A 15303-nucleotide genomic window follows, 5' to 3' on the forward strand; every position below is an offset into this window, starting at 1 on the left:
GATGGCACCAAGAAGGAAAGAGTTTTATTAGGAGTCTTGGCATGTCCAGGAAACCCAGTTCAGTCACAGAGAAGGGAGGCTAATATTGGTACAGGGCAAAAAGTCAGCATTACAGAATATCTTGTCAAAAACCAAACATGAAAACAAAACCTCCATCTTAATATCCTGAAGGTCAGACATGTAGCCCAGGTGAAACTTCGGGAGGCACCTGGTAAAATAATGAGATTTTGCATAAAGGGAGAGTTCTCCAGCACTGCTGAATCCAAGCTCCATATAAGGTTGTGGGTCTGGGGTGGGAGAGGTAAAGGAAAAGGCAGTTGGTCTCATCACCTACTCAAGGTCATCTCAGTGTATAGGTGAGAAAGGAACCATATGTTTTTCATTACGGGGTAGGCTGGGACAGCAGAGGTGCACTGACTGTAGAAACACAATGTATGGGCCATCTTTGTCATAATGAGGAGGCCTATGTGCAGTGTGGTGCAAGTTGGTCTCCAGCAAGTCCTGGGCAACACTGGCTCCTTCCTGAGGCCCCTGGATACTGCCATTTTAGAGCAGAACTGCCAATGTCCAGCATCAAGTCCAGGGTCACAACTAGCTGAGAAAAATGGAGTGGCCACCCTATGATGCCCGGTACCTGTCAGTTTAGGAGACCTCCTTTCTGGAGTAAGACACTTTTCCCAGACCAAGAGAGATCTTGCCCAATATGGGCCCAATCTAGAATTCTCTCCCTCCTTCACATGAGCACCAGGTGGAGAGAGTCTTTCTCAGGAACAATCAAAGCTTTTGATCTTGGCCCCTAGATAATGGCCCTTGGACTTCAGGTCAGTCTGAAGCTGTCTGTGCCCAGGTATGGGTTTTTGTCCCAAGAATATTAGGCACTGTCTGTTGATGATGGGCCCAAGCGAGGTGATGCGGTGACTCTCCCAAAGAGCTCTCTCTTCTTTCACAGGCAGAAAAGGAAGAAATGAGGCCAGTTTCAGGGTAGCTAATGCCACTTAATTCTTCCATCGAATATGCTGTGGAAAGTGCAAAGGGGTGTCAGTTTTCACTGATCTTTACAGAGAGGTGGACGGAATACAACTTAAAAAGGCTCACAGCTAGGTAATGTAAGAAAGGAGGTTAAGAAAATGGTTTTTAATGTGTATAGGGGGGTGTCATTTATTTAAAAATGTATTAAACACCTATTCAGTATCTTACAAGCCTGATTTAGGGCCTTCCCCCCCACCCCAGTTCTGCCCTCCTTAGGACCAAGCTTAACTAGCTTTAGATGACCCCAGGGTAGGTCTCAGAATACCTAATAGGGAACTAAGCTTCATATTAACCAAGGGCTCAGCTCTTTCATGCTATGAACCAGCTGAGCTCCCTAAATAGCTAAAGTCTATTTCACCCACTTCTTATTTCCAGCAGGTAGGTCATATCCATTCAAAGGAGACTATAGTCGATAGTTTGAAACGATAACATTTGCTTTTATACTTCCAATAGTTAGCCCCTCCTACCTGCTAGGTTTAACAATTATCTAAGCATTGCAGTTTAGTCTCAGCTGGAGGCCTCCAGATTACCCTTAAATCATTCCACATCTCAAGAGTAATTTCTGCTGTTCAAAGCAGTGATTTGACCCTTGGGCCACAGGACAGTTTATACCCATGTGGCTCAGCTAACTGCAACACCATCCAGGCCCTGGAAACATACACTTGATGCTACTCTGTGAACTGTCTCCTGAGACTGATGGAGGGAGAAGCTGTAGCTACTCACCAAGTTGTTGAGAGTGGCATCGATCTTTTCCTCCTCTGCAGATCCTTTATCTACCTTACTCCTGTATGCTACCAACTGCTGACGATCCTTCAGGTCCCGGCAGGTCTGTTCACCAAAACAAACAATACCAAACCTTCAATCGGCCTTCTCTACGAGGGGCTTTTTCTTTTTGTCACTACCATTTTCACCAAGGTCCCAGGGAAGGCCGAGAAACTACAGTGGGATGACAGTGGGGTCAAGCACCCACAGATCTTCATGTTGGAGACAAATCAGTAGAACTTATTTGGCTTGATTCAGTTCTACAAATTCTCTAAGTGTGACAAATTTATAAAAGCAGAGAGAAACCACTCAAAGGGCTGAAAGTATAATTCTAGTATACTGGTCTTCAAACTAACTCTTGCCAGATCATTTTGTCTGTTAAATCAGAATTTATGGAAGCATCTCAGGATCTAGGACAGAGGATATAGTAATCCCCTACTCTATACTGAGGGTCTAACTCAGGGTCTCATTTCCTGGGGACTCACATCAATGACGACATCATGGCACTTGAACTTAGTGGCCAAGTTCAACTTTATGTCTACGTCTTCCACCAGATTGATATACTCCTGTAATATCTGTGGGAAGAGGTACTCTTGATTAATGATTCCCAGGCCCATAAAACACAGAGCTCTAAAGGCAAAAAAAAATTCTGAAGGCAAAAGAGGTCAGTATCCAACATCTACAATTCCATTCATCAACCAAACTTTTCTCAGATCAAGATGCAATTAAAAAGTAGACAAAGGACTTGAATAGGTATTTTTCCAAAGCAGATATACAAATAGCCAATAAGCACATAAAAAGGTGCTCAAAGGCAGTAGTCATTAGAGAAATGCAAATCAAAACCACAACAAGATACCACTTCACACCCACTAGGATGGCTATTAAAAGAAAATAACAAGTGTTGGCAAGAATGTGGAGAAACTGGAACTCTGGTGTATTGCTGATGTTAATGTAAAATGGTACAGCTGTTGTAGAAACAGTTTGGTGGTTCCCAAAAAGTTAAACATATAACTGCAATATGACCCAGCAATTCCACTCCTAGAGACCCAAGAGACCTGAAAACAGGGACTCAAACAGATACTTGTAATGAATGTTCATTGCAGCATTATTCACAATAGCCAAAAGGTAGAAGCAACCCAAGTGTCCATTAACAGATGAAAGAATAAACAAAAAGTGGTATATCCATACAATGGGATATTATTCAGACATAAAGGAAAATGAAGTTCTGATACATGCTACAACATGAACAAACCTTGAAAACACTTTGCTGAGTGAAAAAAGCCAGACATAAAAGGACAAGTATTGTATGATCCCACTTATAAGAAATACCTAGGATGACGCAAATGCAAAGAGACAGAAGTTTATTAGTGGTTGCCAGGGGCTGGGGTAACGGGCTTATGGGGCATTATTGCTTAAGGGGTACTGAGTTTGAGGTGATGAAAAACTTGAAAATAGACAGTGGTGATGATTACACAACATGAATGTAACTAATGTCACTGAGCTGCACACTTAAAAATGGCTTTTTTTTTGTTACATATATATTTTACCATAATAAAAATTAAAAAAAAAAAAAAGATACAATGGGAAATGAGATGGACCCTATGCAGTACTATGGAGCGACACAAGAGATGCACACATTCCTCCTTATCCTATAGCCAGATATCCATGCCAGCAATGGGAATGCTCTAGAGCTGATCCAGTGCCACACTCATAGCTCCTTTGTGTCCTTTCTCAGTGAGTGCTCCTTTTGTATCATTTAAACAGTACATCAGTATTCCACATAGGCTAAATACAGAAGATGCTCCTTGGAGAGGGCAGTTTGGGATTACCTCTAAAGGGCAGAGTAGAACTTCCTTCCCTTCCTGGTCTTTTCTATCTCAAGGCCCAGCACACCCATTATGTTGCCTTTGAGTCAAAACCAGAACAGGTCAGGTCTCCCATCACTGACTGGTAAGAGGCTAAAAGTCAGGGTCTCCTACAGTATCCTACCTCCACCTCTCTTTAGGAGCCATTACCTGGACAGGGGCACTGTTCTTGTGCAAAATTTCCACAACCCGATGGAAGCCAATGGGTGCTCTCTTCTTGGTGTAGCCTAGCCAGTTCTGAAAAAGGAACACGGGGCAGCAGTAACTAGGCAAGATATATTCAACAAACTCAGAAGTAGTCACCCTATGTTTTATGGTCAGATCAGAATAACATCATGGTGAGGGCAGGGGTTGGAGAATAGAGAAATGAAGAGAGATGAGTTTTTCAGAGAAGTCAAGGAACTTGAAAGAGTAGAAAAGAGTCAGAGGTATGAAATAAATTATTGGATCTATAAACAATAATGCAGAAAAAAGTCTGTGAGATACTGCTAAATGGAATAAGTACTTAACAATATTTCTAGTGTAAGCTAATCTGAGCAGAAAAACGCTATTCTCTATATCGTTATATATATTATATGTTAATTGTAAATTCATGAGAAAAGGTCTGGAAGCTACCTACCAAACTTTGTACGGCATTTGTCTTGAGGAAAGACGTGAGATGGCAGCAGATGGATAATGAAAGAACTTCACTCTCTACATGCTTTTGTAGAGTGTTTGATGTTGACACAGGCATGTATTGTTTTGGTAATTAATGTAACTAATTAAATAATAAGAAAGAAAAAAAGAATATTCTCAAACCCATAATGGGGGCGGGGGGAAGGCATGCATGTGTATATACAGAGAGAAAGCAAAGATGGCAAAAATGCCAACAAATTGGTGAAGTAGTTAAAGAGTATATTGTTGTAGTTGTTTAGGTGCCACTGAGTTGATTCCGACTCATAACGACCCTATATGACAGAGCAGAACTGCCCCATAGGGTTTCCTAGGCTGTAATCTTTACAGGAACAAATTGCCAGGGCTTTTCTTCCTCAGAACTGCTGGGTGGGTTCAAACCATCCACCTTTCTGTTAGCAGCCTGCCACTTAACCATTGTGCTACCAGGGCTCACTAAAGAGTATATTAGTGTTCATTATATTATTCTTTTAACTTTTCTGTAAGTTTGAAATTTTGGAATATAAAAAGTTGGAGGAAAAATGTAAACCAGTAACTAGAACTTGATTCTCGCATGAGGCCACTGAATAAAAGGATGATTAATGACCCTTTTCTTTCTTCCCAGGCATCCCAGTTCCAGGGCACCCACCTTTGTGGTAAAGAGGGCATCTACATCATGCCAGGCGCGAAGCTTGGCACGAGCAGCCAGGGCTGTCAGCACATACTGTTTGTCTGGGATCTAGAATGTGGAAAACAGAAATGAGTGGGGAAGGTAGGTGCTTGAGAATTCCGGAAAAAGATGGACAAAAACATTGCCTGGTATTGATTCTGCCCCTTTAAACAATACATTTCTTAGGTGACGAAGAACCCCTTAATTCCTAAGTCCAAGCACTGCTGTAGGCATTCAGCTAAAGTCTTCTCTCATTTCCCACAAGCTCATTCCTTTCTGCCTTTAACCTTGAATATCAAAGGACTTACTGTGCAGGGTTACAAAGCAACAGCCACTCCATGTAGTTACCCTGATAATACTTTTACCAAAACACTGACCGATTGATACCTACCTTAAACGTCTTCTTCAGGTTGACAGGACTGCTGAATGTCCCCTAGGATGAAAGCAGAGAGAAGGAATGTTAGTGTTACTGACTTTCCCAATCTCCTCCTTTCTTTTCCACTATCCAGATTTTCTACATCTCACACTATAACTATTTGAATCCAGCAATTAATTTAAGAGAAAGGCTCTACTGGGTCTAATCAGATATCGCCATAACCTAGCTAAAAGAGGACGGGGTTAGTAACTATGGTGCTTTCCCCAATTCTCTACCGATCCAAATAAGGGGAAAATATCCACTGAGCATCAAATCCAAACTTCTTAAAAATAAACAAAAAAAAAAACCCAAAACAAAACTTATCCACAGCTATCTGGCACTCTGCTGCTCCTCTTTTCTAACCCAGTTTTATTTTCTTCTCTACACTGTACCAATCCACCTGAAACTATGTCCCTCTGAACAGAGAATGCTATGGTAACCAGCACTAGAAAAAAAATATGCTATGCTAGCATGGCAGCTCACTTGAAGACATGCAAGCCCTTACACACCTTTTTCACTCTTGACTCGCCCCTGGTGAGGGCCAGGAAACCTTCCAGGTAGATTTTTGATAATTATACGCACTCATCGTTAATAGAGTACATAAAAATGCTGAATATGAACTATGTTCCTCCTGTGCAATGAGAATTTGTGGGGTCTACTTTCACATTCTGCCTGTACCTCAGCCTCCGTGTAGTGGTAGAAGCAGGAGTAGAAAAGCGTTGTCACTAGTGGCATGTTGAGGATGGAAGCTTTGCGGGGGTGCTTCCGGAAGATCTCAGTCTGTCCTGCTGATTCTAGATGTCGATCAGTTGCCTGTGGTGGAGTGAGCCATGCAAAAGAAAAAGAATGTCCATGAAGTAGAGGCAAGACAGAAACCTTTAATACTATAGCAGTTTTCTTTCCCTCCCAAAGAATCAGGCAAAGAAGAGAAAAAGAAAGAAATTGATTAGGATAGCCCAAAAAACTTACTGCCACTGAGTCAATTCTGACTCGTGGCGACCCTACAGAACTGCCCCATATGGCTTCTACAGCTGTAATCTTTACAGAATCCAGCTGCCACATCTTTCTCCTGTGGAGCAGCTGGTGGTTTTGAACAGCTGACCTTTCAGTTAGCAGCCAAGCGCTTAACCACTGTGCCACCAGGGTTCCTAGTAGGATAGCCCAGGGGAGTTTAAAATCCTAAGATGATGCTGGATCCAAGTTGGATGGAGAAAGTGGTTATGACACAGGAGATCTGGGATGAAGACGAAATACTTCCAGGTTAACAACATGTGAGAAGGAAAAAAATGCCTGAGAAAAATGGAGGTAAGAGAGCTATCATGTAAACAGAGAAAACGAAAGGCTCTGAGAGACTGTAACGGGAAATCACAATATACAGGCAGAGCATAGAGGTCTCCTAGATGCTGAATGGCACCGAGCGCTGGCATTGAAATAAAAAACATAGAGATGAGGATTCTAACCTCAATGATGATCTGACGCTCCAGGAGTGTATAATGGTCTTGTATGTGTGCAGAATCTTCTGCTGAAAATGGCAAACTGGTAGAGGGCCAGGTTAGTATCTCTTTCTCTACTCAAAGAGGAAACAAACCCAACTAAACCAAATCACCACTGAAAGCTTAAGAGGCTCTTGGTGCTTCACAAATCTGATCTCAATTTACCTTGAGAGCATCCCTGAATGGCAGGAAGAGAAGGCAGGAAATAGAGTAGACCTTTGGCTTGGATTTTGTATTTAAGATTTTGTCAATTTCAGAGGAATCCTGAAGGCTTATATGTGCTCAGTGACTTTGCTGAGGCATGATTTAGAGTTGTCTCTTCTGGGGAGCTGGAATTTTTGGTCAGAGTCACGTAGCTAGTGAGTAAGCCTACCCAACTGCCCATCATCCAGATCCCACTGAAGCTCTATGGTTCATGTCATTGCTTAAGAAGGAACTCTCTTTAAGGGACTCTGACATTTCTTAGGTATTTTTTATTGCAGAGTAATAAAGGTAAATGAAATGACATGGTATGGGCTACATTTGTAGACTGGCAAAGATCTCAAAGATCTACACAACTGTCAAGGGTCCCATCTTCAACACTATATTATGTTCTTACAAATGAAGAAGTTGAGGAACAAATAGTGTCTTACCTACAAGATATATGGTAAGTCAATGGGTAAGTCCAGTAACAGAAGTCAGATGTTAAACTTCCAGTTCATAGATCTATCCTTTAGTAAGTGTTGCCTTATTCCCTTGTTCCACTCACTCCAGGGAGAATCCTGAAATTCAACTATACTATCCTAGACAAGTACAACCCACAGCCAGTTTTTAGAAAAGATAAAGGGAGAAAATAATAGGTTCCAGTTACTTCGCTATTCTAACTTTCCTCTTTGTTTACCAGAGGCCACGTGATGTATCTCAGTATTTGGTAATGTTAGAATTGAGGATTTCATTAACATAGACAAATATCCAAATATGAAGCCTGGAAATTGTATCACATGAAGAATGACTGAAGTAACTGTGAACATTGAACTTGGAGAAGCAGGGTCTATTGGGTAGACTCTATAGCTGTCTTCTAATATTGACATGTAGAAGAGAAACTGGATTTGTTTCACATCAATCTAGAGGGTAGATAAAAGATGCAAGGAAGCAAGGTTCAGCTTAGTATAAGGAAGCACTTTCCATTAATGAAGGCTGTTGAATAATAAAAAAGAGCTGCTTTCAAGAGCAGTGAGCTCCTCATCACTGAAAGAATAATACATGGAGCTGGTTTTTATAGAGATTCATACTCTGGATACAAGCTTGCACTAGATCAGTGGTTCCTGGACTTTGAGATTTCAAGGACCAGTAGCACTGAAAAACATATACGGTCCATAAAGTATTGGCAAATTTTAAATTTACTATTACATAAGGTCATAAAAAAAATTATAACCCATTTTACTAGCAAGAAGGGAAGACGAAAACCCCAGAATAAAAGATAGTCTTTCAAATTAAATAAATAAATAAATTAGCTTTATAAAAAACAATGAAAACTCTGAGGACTAGTGTTTGGGAACACTAAATGAGACAACCTTTAATGATGCTTTATACTTCATTATTAGCCTTTCCCTTCAACTATCTATTCACTCCATCTTCCTTTATTCTGTCTATTCTTTCTATACACTTAAACCCATCTGTCCCCTATACTTACCCAACGCAAGTCTTAAGAAATTCTTTTCGTTTCTCAGGGTCCTGAATGTTCAAGTGCTCTCGATAATGGGATAGCTACAAAAAACAGAGAAGGGCTTTGAGCTATTTTGTCTCCTTAGAAGGGACTTTTCATGCTTAAAAACCAAATTCTTCAGTTTTAGAAATTGCTTCTGGGTAAGAATGGGTGTATGTGGATGTGGGTGAGGGGAGAGTGGGGAACAAAGAATGATTCAAAATCAGTACTAGGTCCATCTAAAACTGTGCTGTCCAATATGGTAGCCACTGGCTGCATGTGGCTGTTTAAATTTAATCAAATTAAATAAAATGAAAAATTCAGTTCTTTAGTTGCACTTGCTACTTTTCAAGTGCTTGCTAGCTACATGTGGCTAGTGGCTACCATACTGGACAGCACAGATGGAGAGTATTCCCATCATCACAGACAGGTCTGTTGGATGTGCTGATCTACAATGAAGCATGAATGACAGCACACAACAACGGGTAGATACAGCACCCAGCTTTACCCTGAAGTTTGGAAATGAATTAAAGGCAGACTAGCAGCTTTGCCACTTCCAAGTTTACAAGGCTGGAAAACTCCAAATTCAGATACACCAGCATCCATAACAAATTACCTTCAATTCAAGCACAATGAAGAATATGAGGAAAATTTAAAAGTTTTAGATAACAATGAGGTACCCACATGGTTTCAGGGGACATCAACTGGCATAACAAACTTTATTAAGAAAATGTTCTGCATCCTACTTTGGTGAGTGGTATCTGGGTCTTAAAAGCTGGCAAGCAGCCATCTAAGATGCATCAATTGGTCCCAACCACCTGAAGTAAAGGAGTATGAAGAACACCAAAGACACAAGGGAAGTATTAGCCCAAGAGACAGAAAGGGCCACACAGACCAGAGACTTCATCAGCCTGAGACCAGAAGAACTGGATGGTGCCCGGCTACCACAATGACTGCCCTGACAGGAAACACAACAGAGAGTCCCTGATGGAGAAGGGGAAGGGTGGGATGCAGAACTCAAATTCTAGTAAAAACACCAGACTTAATGGTCTGACTAAGACTGGAGGAACCCCAGAAAGCATGGCCCCCGGACTCTGTCAACCCAGAACTAAAAGAATTCCCGAGGCCAACTCTTCAGACAAAGATTGGACTGAAATGTGTGACATAAAATGATACTCGTGAAGAGTGTGCTCCTTAGCTCAAGTAAATACATGAAACTATATACGTAGCTTCTGTCCGGAGGTGAGATGAGAAGGCAGAGAGGGTTAGGAGATGGTTGAATGGACACGGGAAAACAGAGGTGTAAAGGAAGAGTGTGCTGTCACAATACAGGGAGAGCAATTAGGGTTACATAACAATGTATGTATAAATTTTTGTATGAGAGTCTGACTTGAATTGTACACTTGCACTTAAACTACAACAATAAAAAAAAATTTTTTAAAAATGAGGTACTCAAAACACATTCTCACTGATCAAACTTCAAAACAGCAAACTATATAAGAATGCTGTGTAAAGTCCACTTAGTTTTGAATCAATGGAGATTAAAAACTTAAACAAAAAGCTTTTGAAAAATAATTACTAAAGACAGCCAATCATTTTTAGTAGAGTAAGATAAAGGATTTTTGAGATTTTCTCACGCGTTGAATCTTAAGTGTAAGATCCTTTTTAGAAAACATTTTCCTGAGTTCTATTCTGCTATGCAAAGAAGGTTAACAGTATTACTAAATGTGCCAGCTGAATGTAAGCACCAATACCACATCACGAATGTGTGGGAGGCCACACGTGACAGCAGCCTGCCAGTGTGGTGCTGAGACATTCCTGTGCCTGCATGGTAATATCAGGCTTTAAAAATGGATCACTGAAGTTTGAATAATCCAATTAAAGTTTTGGTGAAATTTCAGATTTATTCTGTACTCCAGGAGTTCATTCTAGGATGGTGAAAATCTGCCAAAAATCAATTTTAGCACTTGGCCAAAATGTGTATCAGGTGCACCACCAGCCTGACCTATCTTCCTTCTTGACCTGTATCTTGTTTCTTAACCCTGGTGGCGTACTGATTAAGAATTTGGCTGCTAATCAAAAGGTCAGCAGTTCAAATCTACCAGGAGCTCCTTGGAAACCCTATAGGGCAGTTCTACTCTGTCCTAGAGGGTCACTATGAGTCAGAACTGACTCGATGGCAGTGGGTTGGGTTTGGTTTGGTTTATCCCTCTTAGTTTGCAACATTCTCTTTAGTAATAGAAGCCAGAACCCAAAAGCTCCTGCAAACCAGGAACTGAAAACAACTAGAAACTAAAAAACAAACTGATTAGGCCAGTATTCATTATTCAAAACAAAAAAAAAAAACTATGCATAAGCCTAATCAAAAGAGCACGTAAAACGAAACAAAATGCTGTTGTTGTTAGTTGCCGTCAAGTCGATTCTGACCCATGGCAACCCCACGTGTGCACAGTAGAACTGCTCCAAAGGATTTTCAAGGATGTGATCTTTGGAAGCAGATCACCAGGTCTGTCTTCCAGGGCACCTCTAGGTAGGTTCAAACCACCAACCTTCTGAACAGTAGTCGAGCATTTAACCATTGGCGCAACCCAAGGACTCCTTAAACAAAACATATTATCATTTGTATTAAGATTCCACGCTTCCCAGATGCCTCTCTCTTCTGAATATAATCAATCAAGGCCACACTTACCGCAAGCTCATCTGTTCTATCTAGGAACCTGAGAAGAAAAATAGGGAACAGGGCATTTTTATTTATGTGTGACAGTATAACCTCACAAAATAGGATCATTTCTCTAGAAGAAACACAATTCAAACTCATTTCCCTCCATAACCAAGATAAACCCTTCTCTTACTAAACTTCCTACCACCAGCAACCCCTTGAACAAACAAGATGGACCAGCTATCCTTGTCTCTCTGAGCGTTTCTGGCTAAGTGAAAAGCAAGGACAAGACGGCACTGCAGGGCACTAATAACTTTATAACGTTGGCAAGCCTGATAGAAAGGCTCAGGGCCTCCACAAAACCTGCTCTAGCCCACAGTAATCTTTGAAAGATTAAAGCACTCTTCTCTGTCAATGCAGATTTTCTATATTGTTCTCTGTTGTTTTCATGTACAGTGTACAATGCCTTTTATCTTCTCCAAAAGGTAGTAAGTCCTGGAGTACAAGGACTCCTGTCTTCTGATTCCTCCTTACTCTGAATGGACCAGATTGTTAACAGCACTGTCTTGGCACAGACGTGATGCCTGATAAAGGCCTACTGACTGGGAAAGGAGGGAGGCCAAGGTGGGGGAGAGAGGGAGGGAAATAAGAACACACCCTGCCTTGATGACCATGTCCTCTTTTGCAGATCCTGGATAACCATCTGTAATCTTGACCCTGCCCATGTGACCTGCTTTCCCCACCTGAGTCTTTGCGACAGCTCATCACTGTGCTGGAGTCACTAGGTAAAGTCTTACCTTGGGACACACTTCAGCCTAAACAGAGGCTCCACCCTTTCCCTGACATTGAAGAAAGAACATAACATACATACATTCTGGTATTCAGTCTTAAAGGGGCTGATTCACCCAAGGCAGCCAAACAATAAGAATGTCAGAGTCTAAAGAGCTCTGTCTAGTAATCCAGGGGCAGGAATTCATCCCCAGTGATTGTAAAGAAATAGGGAGAGAACACATGACAGGAGAGCCCCACCCGCACCCCCACCCCCACCCCACACACCAGCAGCAGGTATGCCTGCCCCTTACTTCTCTACCTGTCAGAATCCTATGTAGTCTCATGGGCCCAACTCAAATCCTAACTGCTTCCATGAGGCTTTCCTTGGGTATCCTGCCCTAAAATTTTATTTTCTTCCTTTGCTCTCGCACTGTACTTTTCACTGGCATCATGGGACTAAAAGATACCTTTATTCTAAGTCTTTTATAAGAAAATGCTTAATAAATGTTGATTATTAACACTACACGCTAGGCATTATGTTAAATGCTTTGCACACACTAACTCATTTGATTTTCATAACAACCCTGTGGGGTAGGTATCATCTCCATTTTACAGATGTGGAAACTGATGCTTAGAGAGGCTGGGTAATTTGCTCACGGTCACTCTATGAACTAAGTGGTGGTACAGTACTCAACCCAGGTGTGTTTGCTTCTAGAGCCTAGTTCTTAACCACCTGCTATGCTGTTACCTTATCACAGGCTGTTGTATATTGTTAGTCATCCCATCACATTTCAATAGCTTGTCTTTCAAGCTTTTCCAGAAAAAGGTCAGTATCTTCCATTTCTTTGAATCCCGCCACCCCTGAGTGCTTTGAACCAATTAAGTACCTAGTAAACTCTACAGACCATATGGTTCGTTCTCACCTGAAGAGGTCTAAAAGCAGCTTTTGATCCCCAATCTCCTTAAGGAAGTGAATGAGATGTCTCAGGGCAACCTGTCGCACCTCCAGCTCTCGGAAGAGAATCTCTGGCAGGCAGGAAGGAGGAGTTAAGCGGAGAACGCGTAAAGCCTATTACTCAAGTGTGCCACTGGTCTTCCTATTCACACAGTCCAAACATTATCTCCTCAAAGCCTAGCAGAAGCTAACAAAATGGCCTTTTATGGTACCCATCCCTATGGTTCAATCCACCACCAATACACGATGGTCCAAGGTAACTCTTAGCCACTGAGTCGGCTTTTCAGTTCTCACCAGCCCAAACAGCTGACACTTGGCATGGACTCTGACTTCCCCAAACCAACACAGCCACCTGTCTGTCCAATAAACAGAGGGGCTGTGTAGTCAATATAGTTAACCACCCTAAAGGATGAGCTGCTGCCCTCAGAGATGGGATGTGTGCTAAAGTCTAAGGCCACCACCGCTGACTCTGAAGCAGATCTGATGCTGGTGAACTTGGGTCTGAAAGCGACACTGCCGTTCCCTCTTCACATGTGGCAGAGGCCTTGCTGACTGAAGACTTCCCTCAAACCATGCTCACCTTTGCTTAGCGTCCTCTTCAGGAAGATCAGTACCTAGGAAAAAAGACAACAAGGAATGAAATACCTTGTGCAAACTTTCAACAAAGCTCTGCCCTGAGCACCTGATGTCTAAAAATGAGGCAGCCACTCATTAGGAATCTTTATAGGTACAGCCAACAGACTGTTCTATGTGATGGAAATCTGGAACTGAGCTGTTTCTTGGGAGTCCACGATCCCATGCCCACAGAGAGGCAGGGAATGTGTTAACCTTCTTCAGAGACTGCTCTCATATCTCTCCTCCCTCAGATTATTTTTTTACAAGATGGAGTAGCCAACAACAGCTTCTTGGTTACAATCAATAGTTCCACACACAAAGCATGTTGTACCAGCTGAGCCCTGGAACAGGGACTGCTGAAAAATCCTACACCTGGAGAAAAAAAATTCAGGATCTTTGCTTAACACCTGATCTAAAACATTGAAGTCTATTTTGATTGGATTTTCTGAAACTAATGAAAATAACTAAACAAACAACTCACTGCAGTAATGACGTTTCCATCATGCATGCTTACTGCTTCTTCTAGGAGTTGTAATTTGTCCTGTAAGGAGCGGAATCTTTCTAGTGAGCAGACCTGGCAAAGAAAGAACAGAGTTACTGAACAAGGAAGAAGACACTTTCTTGTATTTCTCTGTCACTGGATACTGAAGAATGGGCAACAATGAAAGGAAATGTCCTTGAGGATGGCCCCTTTATTGTTACATTATGGGCCCCATTGCTGTACGGAACAGCAGGTTCCCACTACACCCTCTCTAGTTCAGCCTTACACCCTGTTGTTGTTAGATGCCGTCGAGTCGGTTCTGTCTCATACCCTCCCTATGGTATTGTTATGATACTTCTAATTTCAGTTGGGTCTGCTGTGATATCACCCATCTCATTTCTTATACAGGTTATCTGCTTCCTCTCCTGTTTTTCTTTTGTCAGTTTGGCCAGTGGTTTATCAGTTTTGTCGATCTTTTCAAAGAACCAGCTTTTGGTCTTGTTAACTCTTTCAGTTGTTTTTCTATTCTCTATTTCATTTAATTCTGTTCTAACTCTTACGGTTTCCTTTCTTCTGGAGCCTGAAGGCTTCTTTTACTGCTTGCTTTCTACTTGTTCCAGTTATAGAGTTAATGTTTTGATTATGGCCCTTTCTTCTCTTTGGATGTGTGCATTTATTGCTACAAACTGACCTCTGAGCACTGCTTATGCTGCGTCCCAAAGGTTCTGGTAGGATGTGTTTTCATTCTCGTTTGATTCTATGAATTTCTTTATTCCATCCTTAATTTCTTCTATAACCCAGGAGTTTTGAGCAAGGTGTTGTTCAGTTTCCATGTGTTTGATTTTTTTTCCTTGCTTTTTCTGTTGTTGATTTCTACTTTTATGGGTTTATGGTCAGAAAAGATGCTTTGTAATATTTCGATGCTTTGGATTTTGTTAAGGCTTGCTCGATGGCCTAATATGTGGCCTATTCTGGAGGATGTTCCATGTGCACTGGAAAAGAAAGTATACTTGGCTGCTGTTGGGTGGAGTGTTCGGTATATGTCTATGAGATCAGGCTGGCTGACTGTAGCATTTAGCTCTTCTGTGTCTTTGTTGAGCTTCTTTCTGGATGTTCTGTCCTTCACCAAAAGTGGTGTGTTGAAGACTCCTATTACTATTGTGGAGGTGTCTCTCCCTCTTTTCAGTGCTGTTTAGAGTTTGTTTTATGTATTTTGGAGCCCTGTCATTGGGTGCATAAATATTTATTATAGT

At 41.6% G+C, this 15303-nt stretch overlaps 1 protein-coding gene across 2 annotated transcripts in view; it reads right to left on the reverse strand.

Annotated features, from left to right (window-relative positions):
- Window positions 1–15303, reverse strand: part of VIPAS39 (VPS33B interacting protein, apical-basolateral polarity regulator, spe-39 homolog) — a 33914-nt gene continuing 18611 nt past the window's right edge. For both annotated transcript variants that reach the window (XM_004371078.2, XM_023726408.1), the window contains exons 8-20: window positions 14051–14143; window positions 13535–13568; window positions 12923–13025; window positions 11259–11286; window positions 8558–8631; window positions 6853–6928; window positions 6071–6205; window positions 5369–5410; window positions 4957–5046; window positions 3807–3893; window positions 2277–2366; window positions 1753–1857; window positions 1–1016 (exon numbers count right to left, since the gene is read on the reverse strand). In XM_004371078.2, coding sequence (XP_004371135.1) covers window positions 996–1016; window positions 1753–1857; window positions 2277–2366; window positions 3807–3893; window positions 4957–5046; window positions 5369–5410; window positions 6071–6205; window positions 6853–6928; window positions 8558–8631; window positions 11259–11286; window positions 12923–13025; window positions 13535–13568; window positions 14051–14143 — 978 coding nt within the window. In that variant the 3' untranslated portion in view covers window positions 1–995. The remainder of the gene's footprint in view (window positions 1017–1752; window positions 1858–2276; window positions 2367–3806; window positions 3894–4956; window positions 5047–5368; window positions 5411–6070; window positions 6206–6852; window positions 6929–8557; window positions 8632–11258; window positions 11287–12922; window positions 13026–13534; window positions 13569–14050; window positions 14144–15303) is intronic.

Source organism: Trichechus manatus, unplaced genomic scaffold (genome assembly GCF_000243295.1).
Source record: "Trichechus manatus latirostris isolate Lorelei unplaced genomic scaffold, TriManLat1.0 scaffold00010, whole genome shotgun sequence".
NCBI classification, from domain to species: domain Eukaryota; kingdom Metazoa; phylum Chordata; class Mammalia; order Sirenia; family Trichechidae; genus Trichechus; species Trichechus manatus.